Consider the following 24,994-nt stretch of genomic DNA (forward strand, 5'->3'; position numbering starts at 1 on the left):
GGAGAGGGAAAGAGTTATTAGTAATTCTAAACAGGTCTTATATGAAAGAAATGAAAAATTTGATTTGCTCAAGCTTTTGCAGAGAACTGTGCCATTGTGTGAAAGAAAAAGTAATGTGAAGCCATAAAAGTGTGTTTTATGGATATTAGAAGTAATTTTTCATGTTAGGGAGAGGTTAGTCCTGTTCCTGGAGTAATATTTTCCTGCATGTGTTCCTATATTTAGGAAGACTCTCTTAATATGTTTCTAAGTATGAAAGTAAAATTGTCTTTGGACTTCAGTCATAGGTTCTTAAACTGTGATGATTTTTTTAATGTGTGGAGGTGGGAGGGAGTAGAGAGGGAGTTGACAATGGGTTGTAGTTACTGTAGAGAAGGTACTGTATGTGTAAAGCTTTTAAAAATTACTAAAGCAGGTGAAATATCAAGGCATTTGATCTCACAAATCTCATTTGTTAATTTTGCAGTTTTATTTCATGCAGACAGTGATAAGTTCATGTCTTCAACTGGTTCTAATACACAAAATTGTAGAAGAAATATTGCAAAGAAGCAAAAGAATATTTGATATTTTAGTGTTATTGAATACTAATATTTGACTGTAGTATCAGTTTTACTCTCATTACTACTATAGACTAATAATTTTCTACACCTCAGCTTTTTGTTTTTCTTATGCAGTTCTTCAAGTTCTTGGATTTATAGAAGATGAAATAGTTCTGTAATTATTCTGTCTGCAGCTGTAATCTGTGCTAACTCCCTGCATGATCTGAATGGCCAATTAAAGTGGTATCTGGAAGCTGTGACTGTGTTTAACTGCCCTGTATTTTATTCCATCTGCAGGGCAATGACGTTCGGATAATCCTTGGCCAGTTTAATGAGGAAATGGCTGTGAAAGTTTTCTGCTGTGTAAGTAAATACATTTAATTGCATATCAGAATAAAGAATGTGCTGCATTTGATGAAAAAGTAACTTGAGCATAAACATTTCTTCATGGATTTCAGCTCTGTGAAAGTTTATATCCTAAAGAGAGGTTACACATCTGCAGTTCCATTTCTCTTTCAATAAAATACTTCGTCTTCAGTGAAATTTAGACATAGACTGCATGGTTAGCTTCTTCTTATTACTTTCCTGTAGTGGAATTAAGTGCTAAATCAAACTTGAGCATTTCTCTTCACATCAGATCCAGAGAAATACTTGCATATGCTGCAGCAGATAGAGAGAGAACTGCAGGATCTCAGTCTTGTCCAAGAGCTGTGTTCTGGAGATAATATCTGTGTGTACGGGCTTGCCATGTTTTGCTTTTAAAGAATAAGAAATTCAAGCCAGTTCCTATACATCCTAACTCAGCAACACTAATAATTTCTGCTGCTGAAAATGTTGCTAATTGTACAGTTGTCCTTCCCATCTGACTGCTGTACATTTTGCTTGTATTACATGAAAGCAAATATTAGTTGATAAAAAATAAAGTTTTTTTAACCATAGCAGTAAGACTAGCAAACATAATATTCCCTATCCTCACCATTTGTTTATGCGAATGTGCTGCAAACCTATCCACTGTTATGGCAATTAAAAGTAGCAGGACTAAAATGTGGATCTATACTTGCACCAACCTGAAAAAAATCCAAAAGAGAAAGATTTTAGTGGCCTAAGTATTAAGTTCTCACAGTCTAAATAGTTAGATTAATCACAAAACACAGTAAATATAATGGAAAAGCAATAAAGACAGTATCTAAATTTCCAAGGGTTTTTTTTAGCGTTCACTTAGTGAGGCAGTTACCTATCCTTGGAAGGAAAGTGAAGGCAGAAGTTCAAAATCTGACTGCTACATGTGTCTCAGATGCATTTTGGCTCTTACTCAGCAGCTGTCCCAGTTGGTGGCAAAATTTGGAAAGGAGATTGTAGAATATATTTGGAAGGAACAAAATCTGTTTTCATCCAAAAGGAAATGGAATGCATTATTTTATTTTTCATTCTTCTCATCTCTTATAGGTCTTTATTTAGAGATCTTTTTGTACTGCCATTTAAATTGGATTGACAGAGATAATCTCCTATTTTTTCATTCCTGGAAGAAAGAATGGTACTTCTTCAGCCCAGATCCTCCTCAGATCTCTTTGGGTGGGGCTGCATTTCCCCAGCAGAGGGGTCCTGGTCAGAATTATCTTCCAATCCAACATTAGCAAGAAACTGGCCTCATTTCTAGTTGCCCTTAACTTCTAGTTGCATTTCTCTAGAATACTCTTCCAAATCCATGTTCATGTGAGGCCACTGAAGAAATTCTTAGAATTCCTTAGAGGGGCAGGCTGTCTTTTAGTCTGCATCACTGTCAAATGAAGGGTTCCAGGGAGAGGATGTCTCTGTCACACGAGCACCGGCCGCAGGTTTCTGTGGCCACGGTTTGGTGTGAATGTGGAAAATGCGTGTAACTCTCAGCGGTTTAAAGCATGATGGCTGCTTCTAAAGTACATTAGTGTCAAAAATAATAAGGTGGATTTTTTTTGGAGCCTGGAGAAATCTGAAATATCATGTATTTAGGCTTGTTTAAATGTATTTATGTGAGAGTTTCAGCAGGAGACTGAATGCAGGAGAGGGCAGTTCAAAGTAGGTCATTTATATATTAATGCGCTACAATATGTCATAAAGCTTGTTATTATTCATAAAATATATTGTTGACTCATGCACTCCTACAGATATATGCCTAAGAGCACAGTAATTTATATTTTACAATTTCTTTAACTCTTCTTTTTCAGGTGTATCTTCAGACAGATTTCACTTGTGATTCCTTGTTATATTCTGCAAGGTTGCTGATGTCAGTCAGAAAAAGGCTTTGAATTTGTTAAAGGAAGATGCTTTTTCCCTAATGCAATATTTTTTTTTTCCTGATTGTTGTTTTATCCTAAATATAATTTGGTACTGACTTATGCAGGTGGTAAAACCTTTAAAGTTTGCCCCTCTTTTCTGCCTGGATTCAGCAGTCTTATTCTGTGAGGTTTCCTCAGGACATCCATAGGAGTTTATATAAGATCATAGAACCATTTAGGTTGTAAAAGACCTTTAAGATGGTCAAGTCCAGCCATTAATCCAGCACTGGCCAAGTCCACCACGTAGTAATGTCCCTAAGTGCCTCATCTGCACATCTTTTGAATGCCTCCTGTGATGGTGACTCAACTTCTTCCCTGGTCCCTGATAATCCTTTCTTAATATCGAATCTAAATCACCTCTATTGCAACTTCAGATCATTTCCTCTTTTCCTATTCCTTGTAGTTTGGAAGAAGAGACCAACACCCACACCAAGAAATTGGACTAAAAGATAGTAAAATTCAGTAGCAAACTTTAAATACAGGACAGGACTGGTTCAAGCCAAAGTGAGTCTTTGGCACGTCTTTCCTGCAAGGATTTAAATAAGTTTAGCTGTTCATTTATCACCAGTGTCAAAAACAGTGAACAATTTTAGTTCTATGGGAAATCTTAGCTTTATAATTCATTTTCACCTCTGTGGGATGAATGTGATGTTTTCTTGGAATAGAAATTAGAGCCTTTTGGTCAAAACTTAGTACTTCAACAATCAACAAATTGCCAGTATTTGTTTGCTACACATAAGAAATCTCTATTGCATGAATCTCTTTGTTGTAAATAAGCATTTATTTATGGATTGAAACAAGAATGAAAAGAAAGAATTTTTTTTTAAAAGAAAAAAATAAAAATTCAGTTTCGCAAGGTCAGAAATTGTCCATGACAGTTTCCTGGCTGCTTGACAGCAACTCAGGGCTTTGCATTCTACATAGGGCATGGGAGAAAGATTAAGGAAAATGTATGACTACTTTATGCTGTTCTGGTGGTACAAAGCATGTGCAAACCTTCTTCAGCTTGCTCGTTTGCCAAAAAATCTTCCCCTTAGAAACTGAAAATTGTAAGTATTGGTCTATGAGCACTCAAACAAGAAAGATCCATGTGTTTCAAGTACTTGCATCTTTTAAGCATCAAAATCATCTCCATTTAGCAGAATCAACAGGGAGAAAATGGTGGCAAAAAAAGCATTATTTTGCAATAAGTCTTCTGGGACACAAACACTGAAATGTCTGAATACTGTCAGCTGTGCTGTCACTAGAAAAATCACTGCGTGATCATGGTGCTGAGCCTCAGAGGATCTGATTTTCTTCCTACTTTTGCCTTTCCCAGGCTACCTTTCAAGCCCTGTCATTCCACCATGTCTCAAAGGAAGAGCTGACAGCTCTTAAAGTGTTTGTTTTGCCTTTTGTTATACCAGATTGTTGCAGAAATGTGAAAGTGTAACCAGTCTTTCAGGCAACCATGTTGGGAATGATCCCTTGTTTCTAGGATGAAATTTCTGGCTATTTTGAAACTTTCAATTTTCAGCTCATTTTCCAGGGCATTCACAGATTATGCAGGAAACAGTACAAGTGCTTATGCAAACAGAAAATTTCCAGCAGCTCTAATTTCAGAATAGCTCACAGCCAATACTTTCTGGCAACACACAATTTGATACTTTAATCTCTATAGAGCAGGGGAAGCTACATAAGACTGTTCTTCCCTAAAAGCACTATTCTGTGTCAGTTTGCATCCTCATGATTCGAAAACTGTCAGATAAAAAACACTGAGTGACTGAAAGGTCTTGAATGACCTAACTGTATAATGCAAACTCTTTTAGAAGGGAGTACTGCCGGATGGAATTGATGTTTCCCTTGCAGGTAGCCCTGGAATTCAGGGTCGCTGTAGCTGTGCAGGTGGGTAGGAGGACAGAAGCAGATATGATTTTGGAAGGGCAAATCAACAAGCAAGAGACAAACTATTTATGTGGATTGTGGAATAAGTAATATATGAGATACGAGACACCAGGTTTCAGACAAGACTTTCAGGCAGCTTTGTATACAAAGGCATGAAATTTGATTTTGTCTGAACAAAAGCTTCTGCAACCAGGGGCCAAATAAATCTGCTTTGTGCACAATGCTGTTATGAACTGAGTTGGCACCATTATAATAGACTTCACAGACTTGAAGCCCATTTTTAATTTGGGTATTAACATATTTAGGAGGTTTTCCTATTTCATATATTCTGTTATTGATCTTTATTTCTCTGATAGGCTTTTTGTATGATCTTTGGGATACTTTTCAAAACAGTTATTTCAGAATGACTAATATGTCCTGTTTGCATTCTTATAATTTCCTCCTTCCGTAATTTTTTTTGTGAAAAAGAAGCAGTTTTTCTGTTAAGAGCTCTAAGCTTGCACTATGTATTTCTAAAAATTAGAATTTTTATCTTAGGCTTTCTATCTCAAGTATTGCTTGTGTTAGGAGCCAAAGAAGCATGAAACCTGCAGTTTTGAAATGGAGTATGACTGAAATGTCAGAAGAAAAATATCTGGTTGCAAGACAGTGAGAGAAACATCTGAGATAAAATTTGCTAAATTTATCCTAAAACACTCTTCCCAATCAAAGAGAATATTTGAGAATACGTCAGCTTTTAGGTACAACAGCATATGTGCCTGACTAAGAAAGTATTTCTGTTTCCTGTTATATGTATCTGCTAAGTATTGAAAGGAGCTAACTATGATCTCAGTTCCTTGGACTACTATTGCCTGTATTCAGTATTACAAAAATACAGAATTTCACATGAAGAAAGTTGTTGCTGAGAAAAAAAAAATCATTAAGATTTTGCTCTATCAATTCACTATTCACTCATGCTCCTCAGAAGGAACTGCTAATTTAATGTTACTGTGGTCTGATTTTAGCAGTCACCTAATTCATATTTGCCACGTGATTCAATGCTGCCTATGATCCAAGTTTTCTTGGTAATCTAGTCCTTAGATTGATTTAAGGGTGATAATTACTTAATTTAAATATGGTAGCATGGTAGTTCTGTCACTCATGTAATAGTTCTGTTATAAAGAACTTTCTGTGGAAAGCTGTGCCTTCTGTTTGTGTTGTTCTTTAACTCTCTCAGTTCTAGAACACAGTTTCATTTGTCTGTTTTTTAGGAAATGATCCCCTGAAAGAAAAACAGGGTTTAGTAAATTCTCATTTCCTGAATTCTAAAGTCAGGAGTCTTCAAAAAAAGTCTTCATTATTAGCAAATAATTATTCAAAATTGTTTAAAATAGTTGTGTACTCCAATTACACCATCATGTCATTAATAATGAAAAAAAAGTTAACCAAAAGCAATTGGTTTTATGTTCAATACCTCTATTACAAAGTCCATTATATTTTCTGTCTTTCTTTTTTTGCAGGCTTATGATGAAGAAATGTATGGCAGCAAATATCAGTGGATTATTCCAGGGTGGTATGAAAATCTTTGGTGGGAAGCCTGGATTAATTCTTCACAGTGTCTCAGCAAAAATCTTCTTGCAGCCATGGAAGGTTATATTGGAGTGGATTTTGAGCCTCTCAGCTCAAAAACAAATAAGACTATATCAGGAAGGGTTAGTATTTTTCTTCATCTATTTTACTGTACCATCAATTGTCTCACTGCTGGGCTGGCACAGTAAAGCACCAAGGAAGGAGGTGAAGCTAAAGGGCTCTTCTACCAAGTGACCTGGAAGTCATCACAGTTAGTTTCACTTCTTTCCACTAGTTAGCAATTTTAAAATATTTCCAAAACAAATCTAATTCTTTACAGGGTAAGAAAGCAATGAAGTCACTTGCTTCAAATCTGCCCTCTTTCCCCTGTCTGAACATTACAGTTAAATGTACATTAAAGTTTAAACTACAGTCTTTAGTATCATGTGCGGTGTCACTTCAAGTTAAATAGTTAAGCACAGAAACAGGAAACTCTTATATTTAAACCTATTCTGCAAATGGCCAATTTGAATGGTGATTTGTGTCTCTCAGAACTAGGGGGCAGGAGGTGAGGCTTGTTTTAAATATAAAAATATATGGTGTTTCTATAAAGCACATAAAATTTTATCATAGAACAAATCCATACAAACTCTGACCAATGAATAAACATGCTTGATTTTGCTGCTTTTCTTCTTTTTTTTCCATCTGCCTCTCATGCCTTACTGAGTGAGCATGAAAGGCAACTTTACGGAAGGGTAGCTCATCATATGATGGCACACCATCCAGAGCATGGTGAACTTGTAAAATTGCCACTCAAAATTTCATACTGAGCAAACGCTTGCTCAAGTAAAGGTTATTTGATTTGTGTTATCCTGTAAAGTGTAATCAGACCACTAATTTGCAGGGATAGAGACTTATTCCCTGTTCCAGTATTATGGCTCACCAGTGTACAGTTTTGGTTGAATTGGAGCCTTTTGTACAAAAGTAAAATACAGCAAGTTGTCATTTATACGGTGAGGCAGTACAACTGCTTTCAGTATCTCTGTCTCTTAGTTCTCCTTCCTGATCTCACCAGCAGTTTTTAAACCAAGCAATACATGTTTCTTGAATTTTATTTTCTTTCATAATTTTTATTTCGGAGGCCTTTTCTATATTAGTTATGCACAACTCTGAATTGAAGGGTGCAGTTTGAGGTGTTGATTTAGATTCAACTCTGTAAAAAGTTAAGTATTGAGGTAAAACTGAATTTTCTCTCCTCTGTAGACTCCACAGCAGTATGAAAAGGAATACAATGCTAGACGTGGTGATGGGCAATCCAGCAAATTTCATGGTTATGCCTATGATGGAATATGGGTGATTGCCCGGACTCTACAGAGGGCAATGAATTACCTGAATGCTACCAACAAGCACCAAAAAATTGAAGATTTTAACTACTCAAATCAAAAACTCGGCAACATTTTTCTGAACGCTATGAATGAAACCAGGTTCTTTGGAGTAACGGTAAGTCCTCATCAGATAATTGTGGGATGCAGGAGGCTTGTGATTTTGTGTAATTGAAACAAGTATTAAATATCAAGTACTCTTGAAAAAGAGACAGAATTGTTTATTTCTTCTATTTCAGAGCTTCCAGTTCCACTTTATATTAAAAAGTAATGCCTTGACAGTCTTGCTCATTACCTGTCTTCAGATGCCAAGGGATGACACTGTACAATTCCTCAGTTATCAGATTTTTAAGCATGAATGTCATCCGAATTAACAAATCAGAGTAGTCTCAAGGGAACCACAAGTTTTGCAAGCTGCAGTGACCTTTTAAGGAAATTTTTTTAGCATTTAAGGAGTAGCTGGAATGTGATCTGAGAATACATATTTCTGTCCATCATTTAGGTTTGGAAATAGGCTATAGTACACTGTCTCTAACTCCAGTGCTGTACATCCTAGATATTCTTGCAACATGCTTCAGTTGTGATTTAAATTTATTTATAATTTGTATTTTTTCACAGTCAAGTACAAAGCATGCTCACATTGACTTAAGAACTGTTCATATACAATAGTATCTTCATTCTGATTTCAATTGTACAATTGCAAACCCCTAGTTTTTTTGTTTTTCGGGGTTTTTTTAGAATTTATTTACTTTCTTCTGCTTTTTAGCAGAGAAAAACAGGCACTAGGAGTGTGGTCTTAAAGCTTCTTTATTGCTTAATTGAATCTGAGGAAACATCAGTTGGAAGTTAGTGGCGCATATGTGTTCAGGAGTGTGCAGACTTCACCAAGAGACATGAGCAGACTCCATTTTGGGGAAAATGGTCTTTGGAGTTTGCAATATCCGCAACAAGGAGCCTACTGGAACATGCTCTGTTGTGCTTGGTCTGCAATATGGCTAGATAAGGAAAACAGTGTTTGAAGAAAAGTGCATTTCAGTGGTGCACAGAGGGACATCTCCTTGCAGCAAGAGCACGGAGAAGGCTGGAGGGAGCTGGTGAAATCCTGTCCCCATATTAGAACAAACTGCCTTGGATATCAATTAAGATCTAAACTCGTTGAAGTACCAGAACTAAGGTTGTCATACATGTCAAAAACTGGTTCAAGGAGGAAATGCCTGCACAAATACATCAACAAAGTGTAAAGGCTCAACCTTTTGGTGTCCTTGTTAATTGCTGAAAAAGCTTTCTGTGATGTGGTACACCAATTGAAACTAATTCAGAATTTCTAAGTAAGAACCAACCACATGGTAAGAAAATACTTGTATCTAGTTGCTTGCACAATATGAATTTTGATTTCTTTTTACATGAATTAGACTGAAAGTTTCAGCAAAAGAATTTGTTATTCCATTGTATCCAGAGCAGGACTGGATCTTTGATGAAGCTTTCAGACAGTAGTAGCTATGAACCAGACTCAGTTATATTTGCCCTGCATTATTCCATGTATGATATCTATCAATAGGCTTGACATTGAATATTGCTGTGTAGTTCCTTTTTGGTTTGTTTTTGGTTTGATTTTTTCTTATCCTTTTTGCCTTCTGTTTAGTTTTGCAGACAGTTATGGTGAAATTGATAGTTTTCATTAGCATTGCTTAATTACTCTTCACTGCTTCCTCTCCAACAACAACAACAAAAAAACCCAACAAAATCAAACCCAAAAAATCTAAAATTGAAAGAAAGCTCTTTTTTACTAGTTTCAGAGACACCAGCAAAATCTCACAAGCGTCCCTTTAGGGAGGGAATGAATCAAAGCTTCAACAGCCACATTCAGCTATGTTTGCTTACTTTATTGTCTCATGTATAATGGTTTTCAGAGAAATTACTGCACGATTATGCACTGTATTTAGTACCTGTCTGAGGTGCTTGGTAAAATATTTCTCTTTATCATTGTTCAACCAAATCATAATGACAATGCAAAGCCCAAATCTGGTAATTGCAAGGATCATGCTTCCTGTACCTGTAATCCACAAAAACATTTTAGTGAGAGAGATATGGAGAGAAGAAAGTCTATAGCAACTATGCTTTCTTAGGGCATAATTACAACACACAATGCTCAGGCTTTTCCAGACAGCATGAAGAAAAAATAGTTTTAGAAGAATATTCTTAATTTTGCATTGTAGTGTTCAGAAAGTTGAAGCTGAAGGAGCAGAATGATTTTTACCAGAAATACTTTAAAACTTTTTATTCTTCAGCCTAATAAATTGCTGTCATTTGTAACCTAATTTAAAACCTTCACTGGAATATGATTTTTAAGTCTTGGAGTGCTAAATCTAATTTCATTTTTTTCCCAGAATATTTCTTTTAATAAAAATTGTTTTACAGTCTATTTTTAAAAACTTTTTCTAAACAGGAAAAGGACATTCCTTTATTCAAGATTATCTGTGCCAAATATAAAGTGAATTTTGGGAAAAAAAAAAAGAAGAAACAAAAGGGAGGCTAAATCTTATCCATATTCAAAGACTCATCCAATAATAAACTATGTTGTTACTTGTTAGATTAGAAAAGATAAACAACAAGCTGTAGACAAGAATCTAAAACTGGAAAATCTACTAAGTAGCTTTTTCTATGCTTTCTGTGAATATGATATCAGAAACACTGTCATGTCATAAATAATAAATCCCTTTACCCAGTTTTCATTTTCTTTGAAATTATTTATAGAAGACAGAACCACTGAGTGGGGAGAGTGTTGTGGAATTTTTTAAACAATTTGGAAAAGACTTAGAATGAAGTGTGCTGGTTCCTAATCATATGGAATATAATTCTTTCAACTTTCTGAGTTTCTTTTATTTTTTGAATTTTTAAAAATTTTCAAGGAGGCAGCATTTAGAAAATAGATAAGGCTATTTCCCAGAGACTTGACATGACAAATCCTATTTTTATATAGCATCATAAACTCAGTACAAAATGTTATTTATTCTAATTCTGCTGTCAGAAATATAGTGGAAGGGAAATTATGGATATTCCTTAAATATTCCTGTGGGTTCTGCTCTCTTTCTGGATTTTTTTTTCTTAGCAAATTGATTTCTTCTGTTATTTTGCCTTCATACTTATCAGACTTATAATCATATTGATTACCATATAAATTTATTGTGTATTCTCAATACAAAGCAGGAAAACATTAAATTTGGTGTTTCATCAGAAAAGAGTAATACAGCTATCTGCTACACTTTTAAAAGATAAACTGGATACTGTTTTACAGGTGGAACATGATTTTGTGATGAGAAATGCAAAACAAAAGACCTGCAGGGATCTTCCTACAGTTAATCTGAATGTCCTAATTCTGGAGGACATTCAGATTCACTGGTGTTGGCCATTTTCCAATTGAATAAGGCATTTCATGGTTAGAATGGCCCCTCTGCAATGACCAGCTTTCAGGAGTGCTTCTGATTTGGGGCTGGCTTGGCTTTCATGGTGTGCATTTTTCTAATTTCCTTAGTTATCAGAGCACTTGATTGGTTATAAATGAGAAAGTTGCTGAAATTAAAAAAAAAAATAAAGGATTTTGGACTTTTTGTTCCCAGTTAGAGACATTTGTAGAAACTAAATGCAATACTACCCTTGTGATTTGTAAAGTGCAAGGGTTCTGTCTCCTTGCTAAATATTATCCTCTTCTCAAATACTACACATTCTTTCTGATAACTTGAGTGTCAGAAAATGGAAGAAAAGAGGTGTTTACACAGGGTTTTTTTGAGACAGTTCAGATGTCTGAGGAGTTCCCTGATGTAGTTGGTAGAGGCACTGGAAGTAATTTAGATTTGCAGGATCAGCTGAAGTCTCTGCTGAACTGTTACTGCTTTGAATCAGTATAGAGTGATAAAGTGATGGGAAAAAATATATGTCTGGGAAATATATATATATATGTATTTCAATTCTATAGCTTTTTTCAGCATTCCACCTATAACATGTTCATCATGTATGTGTGAAAGCTGAGGAGAATTTTCCACAGAGTCAGGGTTATTCTCCTAAAGCAAGAGGGTTTGTCTAAGGGATAATACAAAAAAAAAAGAAAGAAAAGTCAAACTTTATTTTGTTAAATGCTACCATAATATAGCTTGGACGCTTTATAATTAGAGAAGAATTAGTGCCGTCTTCTCAGGATACCAAATCAGATTTATTGTATACCAAATCAAAATCTGTCTAGAGAATAGATGGATTTTGTTTTAGTTTGTTTTCCCTTTTTTCTTCTCTTTGTAGAGACTATGGATGACTACACAGTAACTTACAATTGCAGCAATATTTATATTTGTTAGCAAAAAATGTTGGTTATACTTGGAAAGATGTCATAGGATGGTTTATGTTGGAAGGGACCTTAAAGGCCACATAGTTCCAACCCCTCTCAGAACCCCATCCAACCTGGCCTTGAACACTTTGAGGGATGGGGCATCCGTGATTTCTTTGGGCAACCTGTTCCAGTTTCTCAGCACCTTCACAGTAAAGAATTTCTTCCTAATATCTAATTTAAATCTGTCCTCTGTCTGTTGGAATCCATTTACCGTTATCCCATCACTACATCCCCTTGTAAATAGTCACCCTGCAGTTTTCTTGTTGATTCCCTTTAGGCACTGCAAGGCTGCCCTATTAAATATCACATTTGTTCTCAGAAGTTTCTTCTGGTTCCATGGGGGAGCCAAATATTGGGAAAAATGCAGTGCATGTCAGAGGTTTTTATTCATTCCTTTTTTATTCAAAACATGACACCATTTTAAAAAAATGTTTTTCTGTAATTTTTTATTTGCTAAACCTTTGTCACTGATGTGAAGTCATGAATGTTACCATTCTCGCTGATTTGTTCCTGAACTGTTGCAGCAGGGTGTTCTGCTTCTTGCATTTATTGCTATTATCTGTTACTGTAAATCAAGTTTCAAAATTGGTAATTTATTTCTCATCCTTATGACCTTCTATTATTTCTGTGTAATGGAAAAAGAATTGCAGTGGAGGAGTGAGAAAATTAAATTCAGTGTTGTCTTTTCCTTTTATGTCAGCCAGAGACTAGCACAGTAGGATAAAATTCCATCACAGTAGTTGCTGCACAATTGAAACCACAGCCATGAAATAGCTTTCAAGTCTGTCCCTGGCATCCTGCATTTGAATGAATCTAGTCATATTTCATAACTGGAAAAATGCTTATTTATATGAAGTTTGCTTTGTATTTTGATGCTGATTATTTCTGAAGATTTATCTTAGCAGCTTGCCTCCAATTTCCAGACTTCAGAAGCCAGTGTGCTGTACAGGAATACAGGATGTGCTAGCAGTGGAATAGGAACAGGAGAAAGTATTTATTTCATGTCATCCTGGAAAAATAACATACCCAAGATGCTTAAATTAAAAAATGTGTCAGTCTTTGGCAGAGAATCGGATAAAATTAGCATGGACTTCAGCAGGATTAATTTATCCTTAATATGGGAGTCTAACAAATATTTCTGTTCATAGCATTGATCAGTAGGGCTAATTTTGCTTGGATGGTTCTGAATTATTCCTCAAGAGCTATTTATACCTGCAGTTAAATTCTCTTTGTTGGCATGGCTGAGGTAGGGTGAATAGTAAAAGTATTGTGGGGAGGGCAGAAATTTCAATCAAACAATTTCTTGTTAATATAGAATAGAGCTTTAAAGGAACATTTAATTTTATAAAAGGGGTGGGGGGTAGAGGATTAGTGTGCAGTGGAATACTTAACACTATAAAGACATCTGTTACTGAGAAATGCTTTTGAATGTTCAATTAAATTTGACTTAATTTTGAGCATTTGAAAATTTGTTGTTGGACATTAACCATAATTGGCTGATTTGAGGGAGTACAAAAAGCTAGCAAAACACATAGTCAGGAAAATCTATAAATGTATGCACACACATGCACACACTCACAACCCCACCGACTCTTGGCAAATCTCAGGTTTTTCCTACACCTGACCCTGTGACTGTCACCTGTTCTGAATTTAATGCCTTTCCATTTTTTAGAACTTGATTCCTGTTAGGGCATTTCTTGTACAGCACAAAAAAGAAAAGCACTTGGCATCTGGATGTGTGCAAGATCCCCTACAGAGCTTTCTGGTTTTCTTGAACCTTGAATCTCCATTTATCTCAGAAGTGATAAATATGATGAATCTCTTACTTCATTACTCCCTCCTGACTTCCAGTAAATTATCCAACTCCCATGAGCAAGTGAGAGCAGTACAGTGGGTTGGTGAACTGATTTGCACTCTTTGTGGCCAGTTCATTTAGGAGACTCCTCAAAAGAGAGAGCTGCTGAACCAAGCCATCAGCAAGTTTGCATAAGGTCATAAACAATGTTTGCTCATTAGGAAAATTCATTGCAAATGTTTTCATCTGCCAAAAGTGTAAAACTGCATACAAAAGGAAATACTAACTTTTAGAAATGAGATCTGAAATTAACTGTGACATTTCAAAGATTAGCCCTCAAGCTAATCATCAGTTGACGATTTAATAGTTGTAGTAGGTGTCAAATAAAAAAGGCTTTTGTCTGAAGTTGTAGAACACTTACTGCAGCATCTGTCATTTTAATAGCTGGCTATTTGATGAAAATAAATGAACAACATACATTTATAGAAAAGCTAGTAAAACATTTTCTGGCTGATATCTCTTAGCTTCCTCTGCTTTGTATTTAATTTTGTCTGTATCTAGACAGTATTTAACATAATGCTTAGTATGCCCTAGAAGTTGCTTTGTTGCTGCTTTTTGTACAAAGAGTGGAAGTCCCTACAAATAATAAAGAAGCAAAGCTCAAGGGAAGGTTATTGCACTGTCTGAGTGGTGGTGCAGGTTTGTACTTCACAGGATAGCTCTCTTCAAGCTTCTAAAGAAAGCAAGTGCATTTTGTAGTACCACAACCTTGGGTTTTTTTCTGAAGTGTTTTGCTTATATGTTGGGATTGCTTTTTTTTTCTCTTTTGTTTTGTTTTTCTTCTGTATTCCTTGAATTTGAAGGATGAAAAGACTAAAGAAAAAAGTTAAATCTATGGAAGCTCTGTCCTGCTCTAGATCAGCAGTTAACCTGGGAGAGGGCATTGATGGTTTTAACTCAACTTTTCAAGACAGTTTATTCCTTTGCCAGTTGGATTTGTCTGAAATCCTTACAGAGGGCTCTTCGAAAATAGCAAGATACTGTACTGTAAGAGTGGGCAGTATGTATGTGTTGGACAGGCAACATGGAACTACAGGTTCTGATGTCTGTTGAATAAGCAGGACATTGTTTTTCTTGATGATGAGATAGCTTTTTGTCTTCTGCTTAGTCATAAGTACTGCTAGGTAGATTCCTTTGCCACCTCTTCATCATCTATCAGAAAAAGAAGGAAAAATGTTATGTGCCTTCTATCACTGCATTAAAGCTCTCTATCCTGCTGCAAGCTGGGATTTTTTTATATGAGAGAAAGTCTTGTGTGCCTAGTGAAAAAGGGTGATAGGATAAAATTCTACAGACATTTATGGAGAAATGTCCTTGTAACAAGTGTACCATTGAAATGTCATCTCCTAAAATTATAGAAAATCTGGAGTAGCTCCATCCACCTGTACTGTGACTTCAAACCATGTCAGTATCTTGTAGCATGGCAGATGTAACATCAAATCAGTGTGGATCTCTGGTGACGATCCTGTATCAGCAAGAAAATATCAGCACCTCTCTTCATCATGTACAAGTCCATAAAAACAGTTCAGGCTTTGCAATATATGCTGTAAGAACTGCTTTGACAGAGTCTCCCTTGCAATAATTATCCAAAACGAAAATGTGGTGAGAGGCATTTGGTGTTGACAGTGTTGCAAATTTCTAAATTTCTGTTTGGAGTTTCTCCATTTCTGTCACTGACTGGCAGGTACAGCACCCCTAGGAAGGACTGAAACATTGCTGTAAAGGGAGATGCAGAAGGAAAGTGGAGTGTGATGGAGAAGGGAAAGTCTGAAGTGCTTTAGCTGTGCTGGGACCTGTTGCAGTTCTCGGTAGCAGTTGTAGCACACAGTGTGTCAGTCAGTACAGCAGCCTAGCAAACAACTGTCTTGAGACCTGTGATTACGTAGCACAGGTTAAAATTATTCTAAGCCCCTTTCAAGTAATGTCTGTAAAGAAGGACTGCTCCTTCCCCAAGAGAGAAATAACTTGAGTGCAGAGGGAACAGATGAAGTGTCAGCAGGGTCTGAGTTCTGGGCGGAGAGGCCCTGGAGAGGAATTATATCCATAGCTATGTCCCCAACCTGCATACATGCTTTTTTAAGAACAATGATTCTGGAAAGGAAGACTGCAGGAGAGTGTGTACTTAGGAGAATATAATGGGAAGGAAAAACATTTCCTGGAAGGCTCTTTTCTCATCTGCATCACTGAACAATTCTGAATTTCCAGTCTCTAGTGTCTCTTGTTCTAGTTCTGATTTGTTTATTAGTGCTCAGAGTTTAATGAACATCTTACCTGACTATGCGTTTCCTGAAATTGATTTTACTGTCTTTGTTGAAGAGCAGATCAGCAACAGATTTTGTCAGTTCCACAGAATTGTGTCCAGATAAGCCAGATGTTCATGGACCACGTGTTTAGTAGCTGGGCCATATAAGTGTGTACTAGATGCAGCCTGATGGTCTTGAAGAGCCAGCAAGGCTCTTTTATGGTTACCTGGCAGATGGTGTGTGACTCGTACAGGTGCAGGCTGGTACAGACACAGCTCAACCACCATACTGCCAGGTGTGTATTTGCAGATGATCCAGTGAAGCTTAGGCAAAAAAAAAAAAAGAAACCCAAACAAAATACAAAAAAAAAAAAAAAAAAACCAAAAAAAACCACTCAAAAAACCCCTATGGATTATGGACATTCCAGAGCAACATTCTTTTTCAGTCTATTTATTCCTGCATTTGGTGTCCCTAAGAAGTAAAAAAAGATGTACGGCAAATTAAGAGTTGTTAACATTTATGTCTGATATGTCTCTATTTGAAATTACGAACAAAGACATCTTATGCGGGTATTTCCAAGCCCTCAGGTGCCCAGTGGTTTGGGGATGAAAACCACCAAACAGAGCCTTGAAGTGCAGCATATTCTAGACATCTTATATGGATATTTCCCAGCCCTCAGGTGCCCCAGTGGTTTGGGGATGAAAACCACCAAACAGAGCCTTGAAGTGCAGCATATTCTCGCAGTGGGCACAGTGGTCAGAACAGCAAGATTAGGTATCCTGCATCAGCCTCAGTCTGTAAACTCTTTCCTCAGGGCTACATCTGATTTATATCCCTTCCCTCCTAGAAGAGAGCTCTAGAGAAGTACCTGGTTTAGCTTAATATTTGGGATGTGAATGCTCTTCTGTCATGATTCTAGAGTTAAAGAACACCATTATTTTGGAGTTAACATATTTTAGAAACAGTATAAAACTGAATTCCTGAGTGCTTGAGGGAATTGCAGTTCTTCTTTTATTTTCCACAGGAACAGATGTTAGCCCTGCTGCCTTGGGATTGTTCCAGCTCTGGTAATTCTGTTCTGTGTACCTAAAACTCTCACTGAGGTTTCAGATGGATGAGGAAGTTATTATTTACTAGGTTTTCACCAGGACTCCTCTGGGACAATAAGTGCCATAAAGATGCAAAATTTTAGTATTACTGTTCTCCCTTCTCTAAGTAGACTTTCATTTTATTATTACTTCACTGTAAAGGCAAAATATAATAAGATTTTATTGTTTGAGCCTCTTCTTGTTTCAATCAGGGACAAATCCTTTTTAGCTTCATTGTGAGCAGGAGGCAGTTCTTACCTAACAAAGTGCTCTAATAAACAATTTGAAAATATAACTCAAATCCCTAATATAAAATCCTTTTTGCTCACAGAAAATGTAGGAGAAACTTCTTTTGAGATGCTGTCTGGAATTAGTGGAGGTATTTTAAGAGTGCTGATCAGGTGTATTGCTGTAAGTTAGTAATGAATGATTAGGCTCAAGAGCTTGTTCAAGTGCATTTGGAGAATGTGTTGAGTGTACTATATGGAATTACACAGCTCAGATGTCAAATAAATGTGAGTGATTAAAATAATGGGGTGGAGTTTAGCAATTTAAAAATAATGTCTAGTGATGACTATAAGAGCCTGTGACTTTAAGTACAGATCATGTAAATGTTGAATGTTTTGGCGATCAGTTGTGCTCATTGCGTATATTCTTTCGGATCAACAGTGTAATTCTTCACTGGGTATCAGATGGCTGGGAAAATGAAACATGGAAAAAAGATAAATGAAAAACCTTGAAGCATACAAATAATATTCTGAAGGCTGAAGCAATAGGAAGAATATTCATAAGCCAGTTTGTTGAAATCTCAAGAATGTGTTTTCTACCATCTTTTGAAGAGTTTTCATCATACTACTCCAAAATCTTCTCAACATCTGCTTTCCTTGAGCATTTAGAGACTGAGCAAAGCTCATAAATGATAAATACAGTTCTAAATGTGCTTAGATCTGAAAGCAGGTTCATTTAGTAAATAAATTCTGAAGTATAAAATTAGTTCTAACCTGCTTCTATTTATCCTCTACAGCACTGTTTTGGATACTCTAAGAAAAGAAATAAAATGGATACATTTTCTATGACAGTTTTTGTACCCCATTTACAAAGATCTATTGATTTAGGTTAATTGTACTTCTCTCCATTGTTGAATAGTTGCTTGGCAAACTTTAATTTATGTTCTGCTTTCATCTAGGCTACCCCATCACAATTTTAAAAAGCTTTTTTTTAAATGAACCTTTTTTGTCTTCAGTGATAGTGACCCACTTGATGTTACAAGAATTAGAATTTAGCATGATGGGAATTTTTGTATGCACCTAAAAGCAAAATTTTCCCTTGGGGAATATTTTGCAATGTGACATTTTTACTTTATGGCCGGTAAAAAAACTCTTAACTTTTAAAACTGTATTTATTTTAATTCTCTGTTCATACTGCAGAACCTCTGAGTTTTTAACTTCACAAATTAACATATTCTCCACTGTTGTTAATCTTTACAGCAGCTCTAGGCAAAAATATTTCTTAACTTGAAGATAGAATTCTGCTGAGTGTGAATCCACCTGCAGCAGCGTTAAGAGTGCTGTTATTAGCTGACTTAGCCTGGAAATGCTCTGAGGTTGTCAGGTCTGATGTTCAGTAGATTATATTTTCATACATCACTGCTCGTCTTTTCTGGCAGTCATGATTTCTATGAACTAGTTCTCTTCCTTGGAGAGGTGCTCCAGTTGCAAATAGGATTCTTGGAGCCTGCAAGCATTTTAGTGAAACACAGGAAAGTTAAAGTATTACAATGGCATTTATTGCAGCTAAATGCACAGTACATTTTCAAGCAGTTTTCTAGTATTTTTGGAGTCAGCTTTTAGAACTTCTGTATTTGCTACTTTCTGCTCTTCTCCCCACCATCTTCTCATAGGTTTTCTCATCTGCTGCTGAGGATGAGTTTGGCATATTCTAGCCTCTGCTAGAGCCACATAAAAATAGTTATTTTTTAGGATTTCATAAAACAAAAGAGATCTTCAGTAGAGTAAATGGCATGGTTGGATTTCCTCCTTGGACTTCTTAGCATAAACATTTGGAAGGTGATGAAGCAGAAAGAGCAGCAGGGCCCTTGATGGAGCCTCTTCAGTACAGGACAACATGCTCCACTTGGGCTGCATCCCAGCTTCAGTCCTGCCATGACAAAGCAGGATGAGACCAAAGACAGCACTTGGAAAACTAAAGTGGGCTGCCTTTTAGTTTGTTGGGATTTTTTTATCCCCAACCTCCTCATTTGAGCAATTTGTAGGTAATTCTATTTTACATGTTTCAGAAAAATTGTCCTAGGATTCTGATTTCTACATTATCACCCACTTTATATCTGGTCCATAGTGACACCTGAGGTTGCTGGCACGTGGACCCAAAGCACTGGACAGGAATCAGATTCTTCTCTCATTTTTTATGAATAGTATTAATCAAGTCTGTGACCTGTTGTGCTTCACTTGTGGAACCTTTCAGTGTGACAGTAATTTTTCCAGTATTGTAATTCATATTGACCTCAGATGCACCAAAACTTATAACCATGCCTCCTACTAACCTGTCAGAAATCAGATTATCCTTTTAGAACATGGTCTATAAAGAAGTTCACACATCACTCTGCTGTTGTTACTTTTAACAGCATCTATATTTTTAAATATCAGCCTCCAACATCTAGCCAAAGCTTCATTAAACCTTATTGTTTCTCCTAAAAAATCTTTCTGCCTTTCATCCAAGAACTTCTTGAACTGCTTTGATGTTAACTCTCATGTATGTCGCTAAGAGAAGGAGAGCTGTACCCAGCTCTCTCACTTACGTGTCATCAAACCTTTTTGGCTGAGTGACCCTTCATCCTGAGCATAACCTGCAGAGTCTCTGTGCAGTGCCACTTATTTAATATCAGTAGGTATACTGATATATAACAGGTAATTAGATGAAAACAACACAACTCTAACCAAAACAATATAATTTGAATACAAAGAGTGAATTCACTGTCAAACAGTATCATAGATTGTGTAAATAAAGCTATCTAGGGCTGATGTTTCATCATCGATGCAGAGGACACTCTATGAGCTACTTGGTGACATGGAAATATGACGGTAATACTGAAAAACTGAAGAACTTTCAAGAGTAACTCAACACAAATCACGAGATTATAGAGAATTATTTGAGGGAAGAATGGTTCCACAATAGCATATTTAAAAATCAGCATGGTTTTCCATCTGTGATGGATTGGCATAGGAGGTTTTGTCTGCATAAATTAGCTATATAAGAGCCAAGACTTGAACTTGAACTCTTTGAAAAATCAAGGTACTATTTTATAATTTGTAAATTTTACACTTCTTCTACCTCTTAAATTGTGCCTCAAAAACTACTGGTGAAATTCTTCTGCCTGTGGAATTTCAGTTCTGCCTCATTCATCCTGGCTGCTGAATTAGACAGCAGTTCACTCGTTTTTGACCATGTAGTTAGGATGATGTTGTGCATAAGCAGCCATCATTATGAGTGCTGCAGAGTAGCCAGAGCTAAAAGCCACACACAGGGACTGCAAAGAACATTGTCCCACAGTGAGAGACAGCAGCAGAGCCTGGCAATTTTCCCTCCCTCCCCTAGCCACCTCCAGTGAAGGACAGGGTCCTGCTCAATGCAGTGAAGGAATTAGCTTGTTGATTTCTTTGTGGAGTCTCAAGCACTGAAGATCTTCCCTCAGATGGCTTCCTTGTCCTGCATGCTACTGTTTGATTTGCTTTGTGATACACTGAGGTGTTGCTGCATTTGCCTGGTGACTACCAGGCGTGGTGGGGCTACAGCTTATGTTGAGCTGCTTTGGTTAAAATATTCTTCAGGAATTACAGAGGGGAGAGGAAGTTCCAGTGGTCAGAAGTGCATGTTTCAGCTGAACGTGAATTCTGTGAGGCAGAGGTAAACTTCTCTAGCCTGGAGGTTCTTGTTCTGCTGAACTCAGATGTTTGCTCCAGACCAGAGAAGCATGTGAGCTTGTCCAAGAGAGACTTCACTGACATTTTCTGTTAGATATTCTTCACACTAAGTTTTATAAGATCATAGTTAAATCTCATAAATTTTATTATTGGTGCTTTCATTATGAATGACATTGAAGACTGGCATTTGAAACACAAAATATCAAGCTTGTCACTTAATTTCCTTTTTTTCTACATTACAATCTTTTCTCAGTGTCAGGCTACACAATTACGACCGTTTCATTGATATAGAAGCAAGGCAAACATATAAGAAAAGCAATTATGACACTACAAAATTTGATCGGGGATTAAAAGTATAAATTGCCTGAGGTAAGAACACATAGATCAGTTAAATTGCATCTAGAAATAAATCAGTCAAGCTACACATGCAGCTGAGGGATAATTGTTTGCTGGTCCCTTTGGATGAGTGCACAACAAACCGACACAGCATTAAACACCAGGTCACACACTGATTGCTGTGAGTAGACCTCACCAGTGTCACAAATGCTTTGCAAGGACCTTTCCATTGTAAATTCTGGAACTGTTAATTGATTCATGGTTTTTTGTGTGTGATTTAAAAACTATTAATTTTAATGAGATTTATTCTATAGCCTACTCTTTAAATGCAAAGACTGTGGCACTATGGGAATTTGGATCTCTTTGCATCTAGATGGTGTTTTCTGCTAGCTTCCATTTTGAAGATTCAAGTTATATTATAGAGGCCAAAGAGCCACAATTAGTATTCTAGAAAAGATTCAATGCTCAGCTTTCAGCCTAATATTCCAGACCTATGTGTGTTAGTGTCAAGTTCTCCCTCTTGCAGAAAGTAAGGGGAAAGCTTATGGGAAGAAAGACATTTTTTAGTGGTTATTTCCTAATAGTGTACAGAAAAGCAAGCTTTCTCTCTGCTTTCAGTCTATTTTCCATAGCACAGCTGTTAAGTCCCAAAGGACACAGCAGGGGCCATTTCCCCAATTTGAGTCAACCCTTAGCCTGTGAGAGAGGGGAGGAATCCTGCTCCAGAGCACTTCTAAAATGCATCTCAGCTGCTCCTGGGCTAAGGAAGAAGCTGTGACAGAGGGAACAGAAATCCCTGTAGATGTGGTTCAGAAAACATTTGGATAAGTAGTTGTTATGAATCATGAATATTAAGCGTACTTTCCCTTAAAACCTAAGTAGTGGCATCTGACTCATTGGGCTCATGAATTTCTGTAGCTATTCCTGCAAACAGCATGTACATGGATGGAAGGAAGGAAGGAAAATTTAACTACCTTGCCAATTATTTCTTTTCATGTTTGTGTTCTACGTTTGGGCATTTGGGGTTTTTAAGATCTGGTCACTTTAGTTTTCTGGTTTTTTATGTTGCACCAGTGAGTAAATGTCAGCTGATAAAATGTTCAGGCAACTAAAGATGCAGCTAAGCACCGAGAATATTGATTTTATTGTGTTTCTGATTGAACTACATCTATGAAGTATTAAGAAAAGTGGATGACAAAATTTATGTATATCCTGATAATTATGTTATGCATCTTATACATTTATAGTGTGTTTTAGATAAGGATTTTGATCAATTGGTAAGCCGGTCAAAGGCTCACCTAGTGATGAGTGATAAAAAAATGATATTAATAAGAATATCATAATATATCCATATATTATCCATAATAATATCCAGAATAATTAGAAAATAAACCTGGAATATCTTAAGTGTTGCCCACTTACAAATATCAAACTGCATATCTCTCTGCTGTAAGTTGAAGGAAAATGTAAAGTGAAGCCAAATCTTTAAAAATTGCGAATATACTTTCTCTACTTATACTTTAAAATATCAGGTGCAGAATAGCTGTCTTTCATATTTTCTTTCTGAAATATATTTTTCCTGAGGCTTTCAAACTGCTCATACTGGTCTGTCTGTTAAGCTCTGATTAAGCAAAGTGATTAAAAACACACTGAATATTAAGAATGAGTATTCCAAATGGGCTGGTGAAGGGCTGTGTTGAATCAAGTCTTTAAAGAATGCGTTCCTTGTTTTGCAGAGAAACATTTCCCTTATAGAGTTAATGTTTAGTATCCCCTCTTTGTGGAACTGTTTTACAATAACCCAAATGTTAGCTGTGAGAGAGACTAAACTTTGTTATACAAAATGTGAATATTATGCAAGTTTTAATGTACATCTCAGTGAAATTAAAGGCATGTCAGGCTTAGGTTTTTCAACAAAGGCATGCCATCGCCTAGGGGCTTGTCATGGCTGAAAATCTAGTCTGTGACATGCTTTTCACTTCTCTGAGTGACAGGCAAGGCAGTGCTACCTACAAAATATAACGTGCTAAGGCTTCTGCAGACCGCATGTATTTTATGATCTTAAGTTATATCAGAATCATAGAATATCCTGAAATCAAATGGAGATAATAAAAATGAAGTTAGTGTTTTGATTTTAGGTTGGCTTTGTTCTTTGAGGTCTGCAAACCGTGGACTCCTTTCAGTTAGTCACAAAATGCAGCTGTGTGTGATGCAATCCCAGTGCACCACAGCAGCCGTATTTCCTCTTGTGTCTTTCATACCAACTGCATTTCCACAAAGCTTGGCAGCTCCTGGCAGTCCATAGGTGAGAGAAGCCAAGAAAGAACTTGCTCCAAATGCCCTGTGTGTTCCTAGTATAATGTCATTCAGCAGCCAATCTCATATAAGAAAGGGAACAAGTGAAAAAAATTCTGAAGCACAGCAATTCCTTTGTGTTTGAATAAGATTTTTAAGAAAGGAAAAGAGGGATGGCTATCTTTCTCTGTCAAAGTATTATTGTTTTTGAAATTTAAAAAAATTTATTATTTCATCCTGATAATAATATTTAGGCACTAATACATTCATAAGATTTGTTTTTCGTATGTTATTTCACTTATAACAATGAGAAGAGTTACTTTGAAAAACCACAATCTTTTAGGAAAATGCAACTTTAGGTTCATGTCCCTTTACCTTTTGTTCACTGGCAGCCAAAATAAATACATTCAGAAATCAGACATCACTGCCTGACTTAGACACTGGTTGTAGTTATCAAATGTGGATGCTTTGCTCTGCAGATGCTGTGGTGCACAGCCTTGAAGCCATCCCCCTCCCAGGATATTCACCTTGCTACTTCTCTACAATTTCTCCTCCCCTCCAAGATGGCACTATCTTTTGTTCTCACATCTGTAGTTGTAAAAAACATCCTGCTGGTCATGACCAAAACTTGAAATCTTTATTAAAAATATATTTCTCCCTCCTAGCCTTTGTGCTGTGATTTAATCTGCAACCCCTGCTACAGTTCTTCTTTACCTTTGCAGGTCCTAAATGAAAAAGCTTTTTTGTCTGTCGATTGCCTCCTTCAAACATTTGTGACAATATCTCCTTTTACTTGTTATTCAGCCATTCCGTATAGATGGCAAGGTCTTAATCCTCTCCAGGAAATTAATCCCTATGTACTTAATTTGATTTAAATTCCTCCACCAATGCATATGTTAAGAAGTTATGTGGCAGTGAGCAGGCCATTGATTTAAATACTGTGATCTGAGAGAGGAAATAGTATTTGACATGTATGATGTTGGCAAAAGATGCTTTTGTGTTGTGGCTTTCTGAATTTTCCTTCATTAATTCACATCTTTCTGTAGTGGCAGTGTTTGTGTGTGATAGGAGCTTTCTCAATGTAAGTTATTCCAGAGCTTACTCCAGACAGATGGGGCAGTTTTTCTTTTCTTTCTCACTGTTTTCTGTCTTTGCTTTTTGTTTGAAGATTAGTTTGTTCAGATCTACCTTAC

At 36.5% G+C, this 24,994-nt stretch overlaps 1 protein-coding gene across 2 annotated transcripts in view; it reads left to right on the forward strand.

The window, feature by feature from the left end:
* Positions 1-24,994, forward strand: part of GABBR2 (gamma-aminobutyric acid type B receptor subunit 2) — a 458,014-nt gene that overhangs the window by 218,926 nt on the left and 214,094 nt on the right. For both annotated transcript variants that reach the window (XM_064705661.1, XM_064705659.1), the window contains exons 5-7: positions 837-902; positions 6,238-6,429; positions 7,550-7,786. In XM_064705661.1, coding sequence (XP_064561731.1) covers positions 837-902; positions 6,238-6,429; positions 7,550-7,786 — 495 coding nt within the window. The remainder of the gene's footprint in view (positions 1-836; positions 903-6,237; positions 6,430-7,549; positions 7,787-24,994) is intronic.

The sequence above is a fragment of the Zonotrichia leucophrys genome, chromosome 2, assembly GCF_028769735.1.
Source record: "Zonotrichia leucophrys gambelii isolate GWCS_2022_RI chromosome 2, RI_Zleu_2.0, whole genome shotgun sequence".
Lineage (NCBI taxonomy): Eukaryota > Metazoa > Chordata > Aves > Passeriformes > Passerellidae > Zonotrichia > Zonotrichia leucophrys.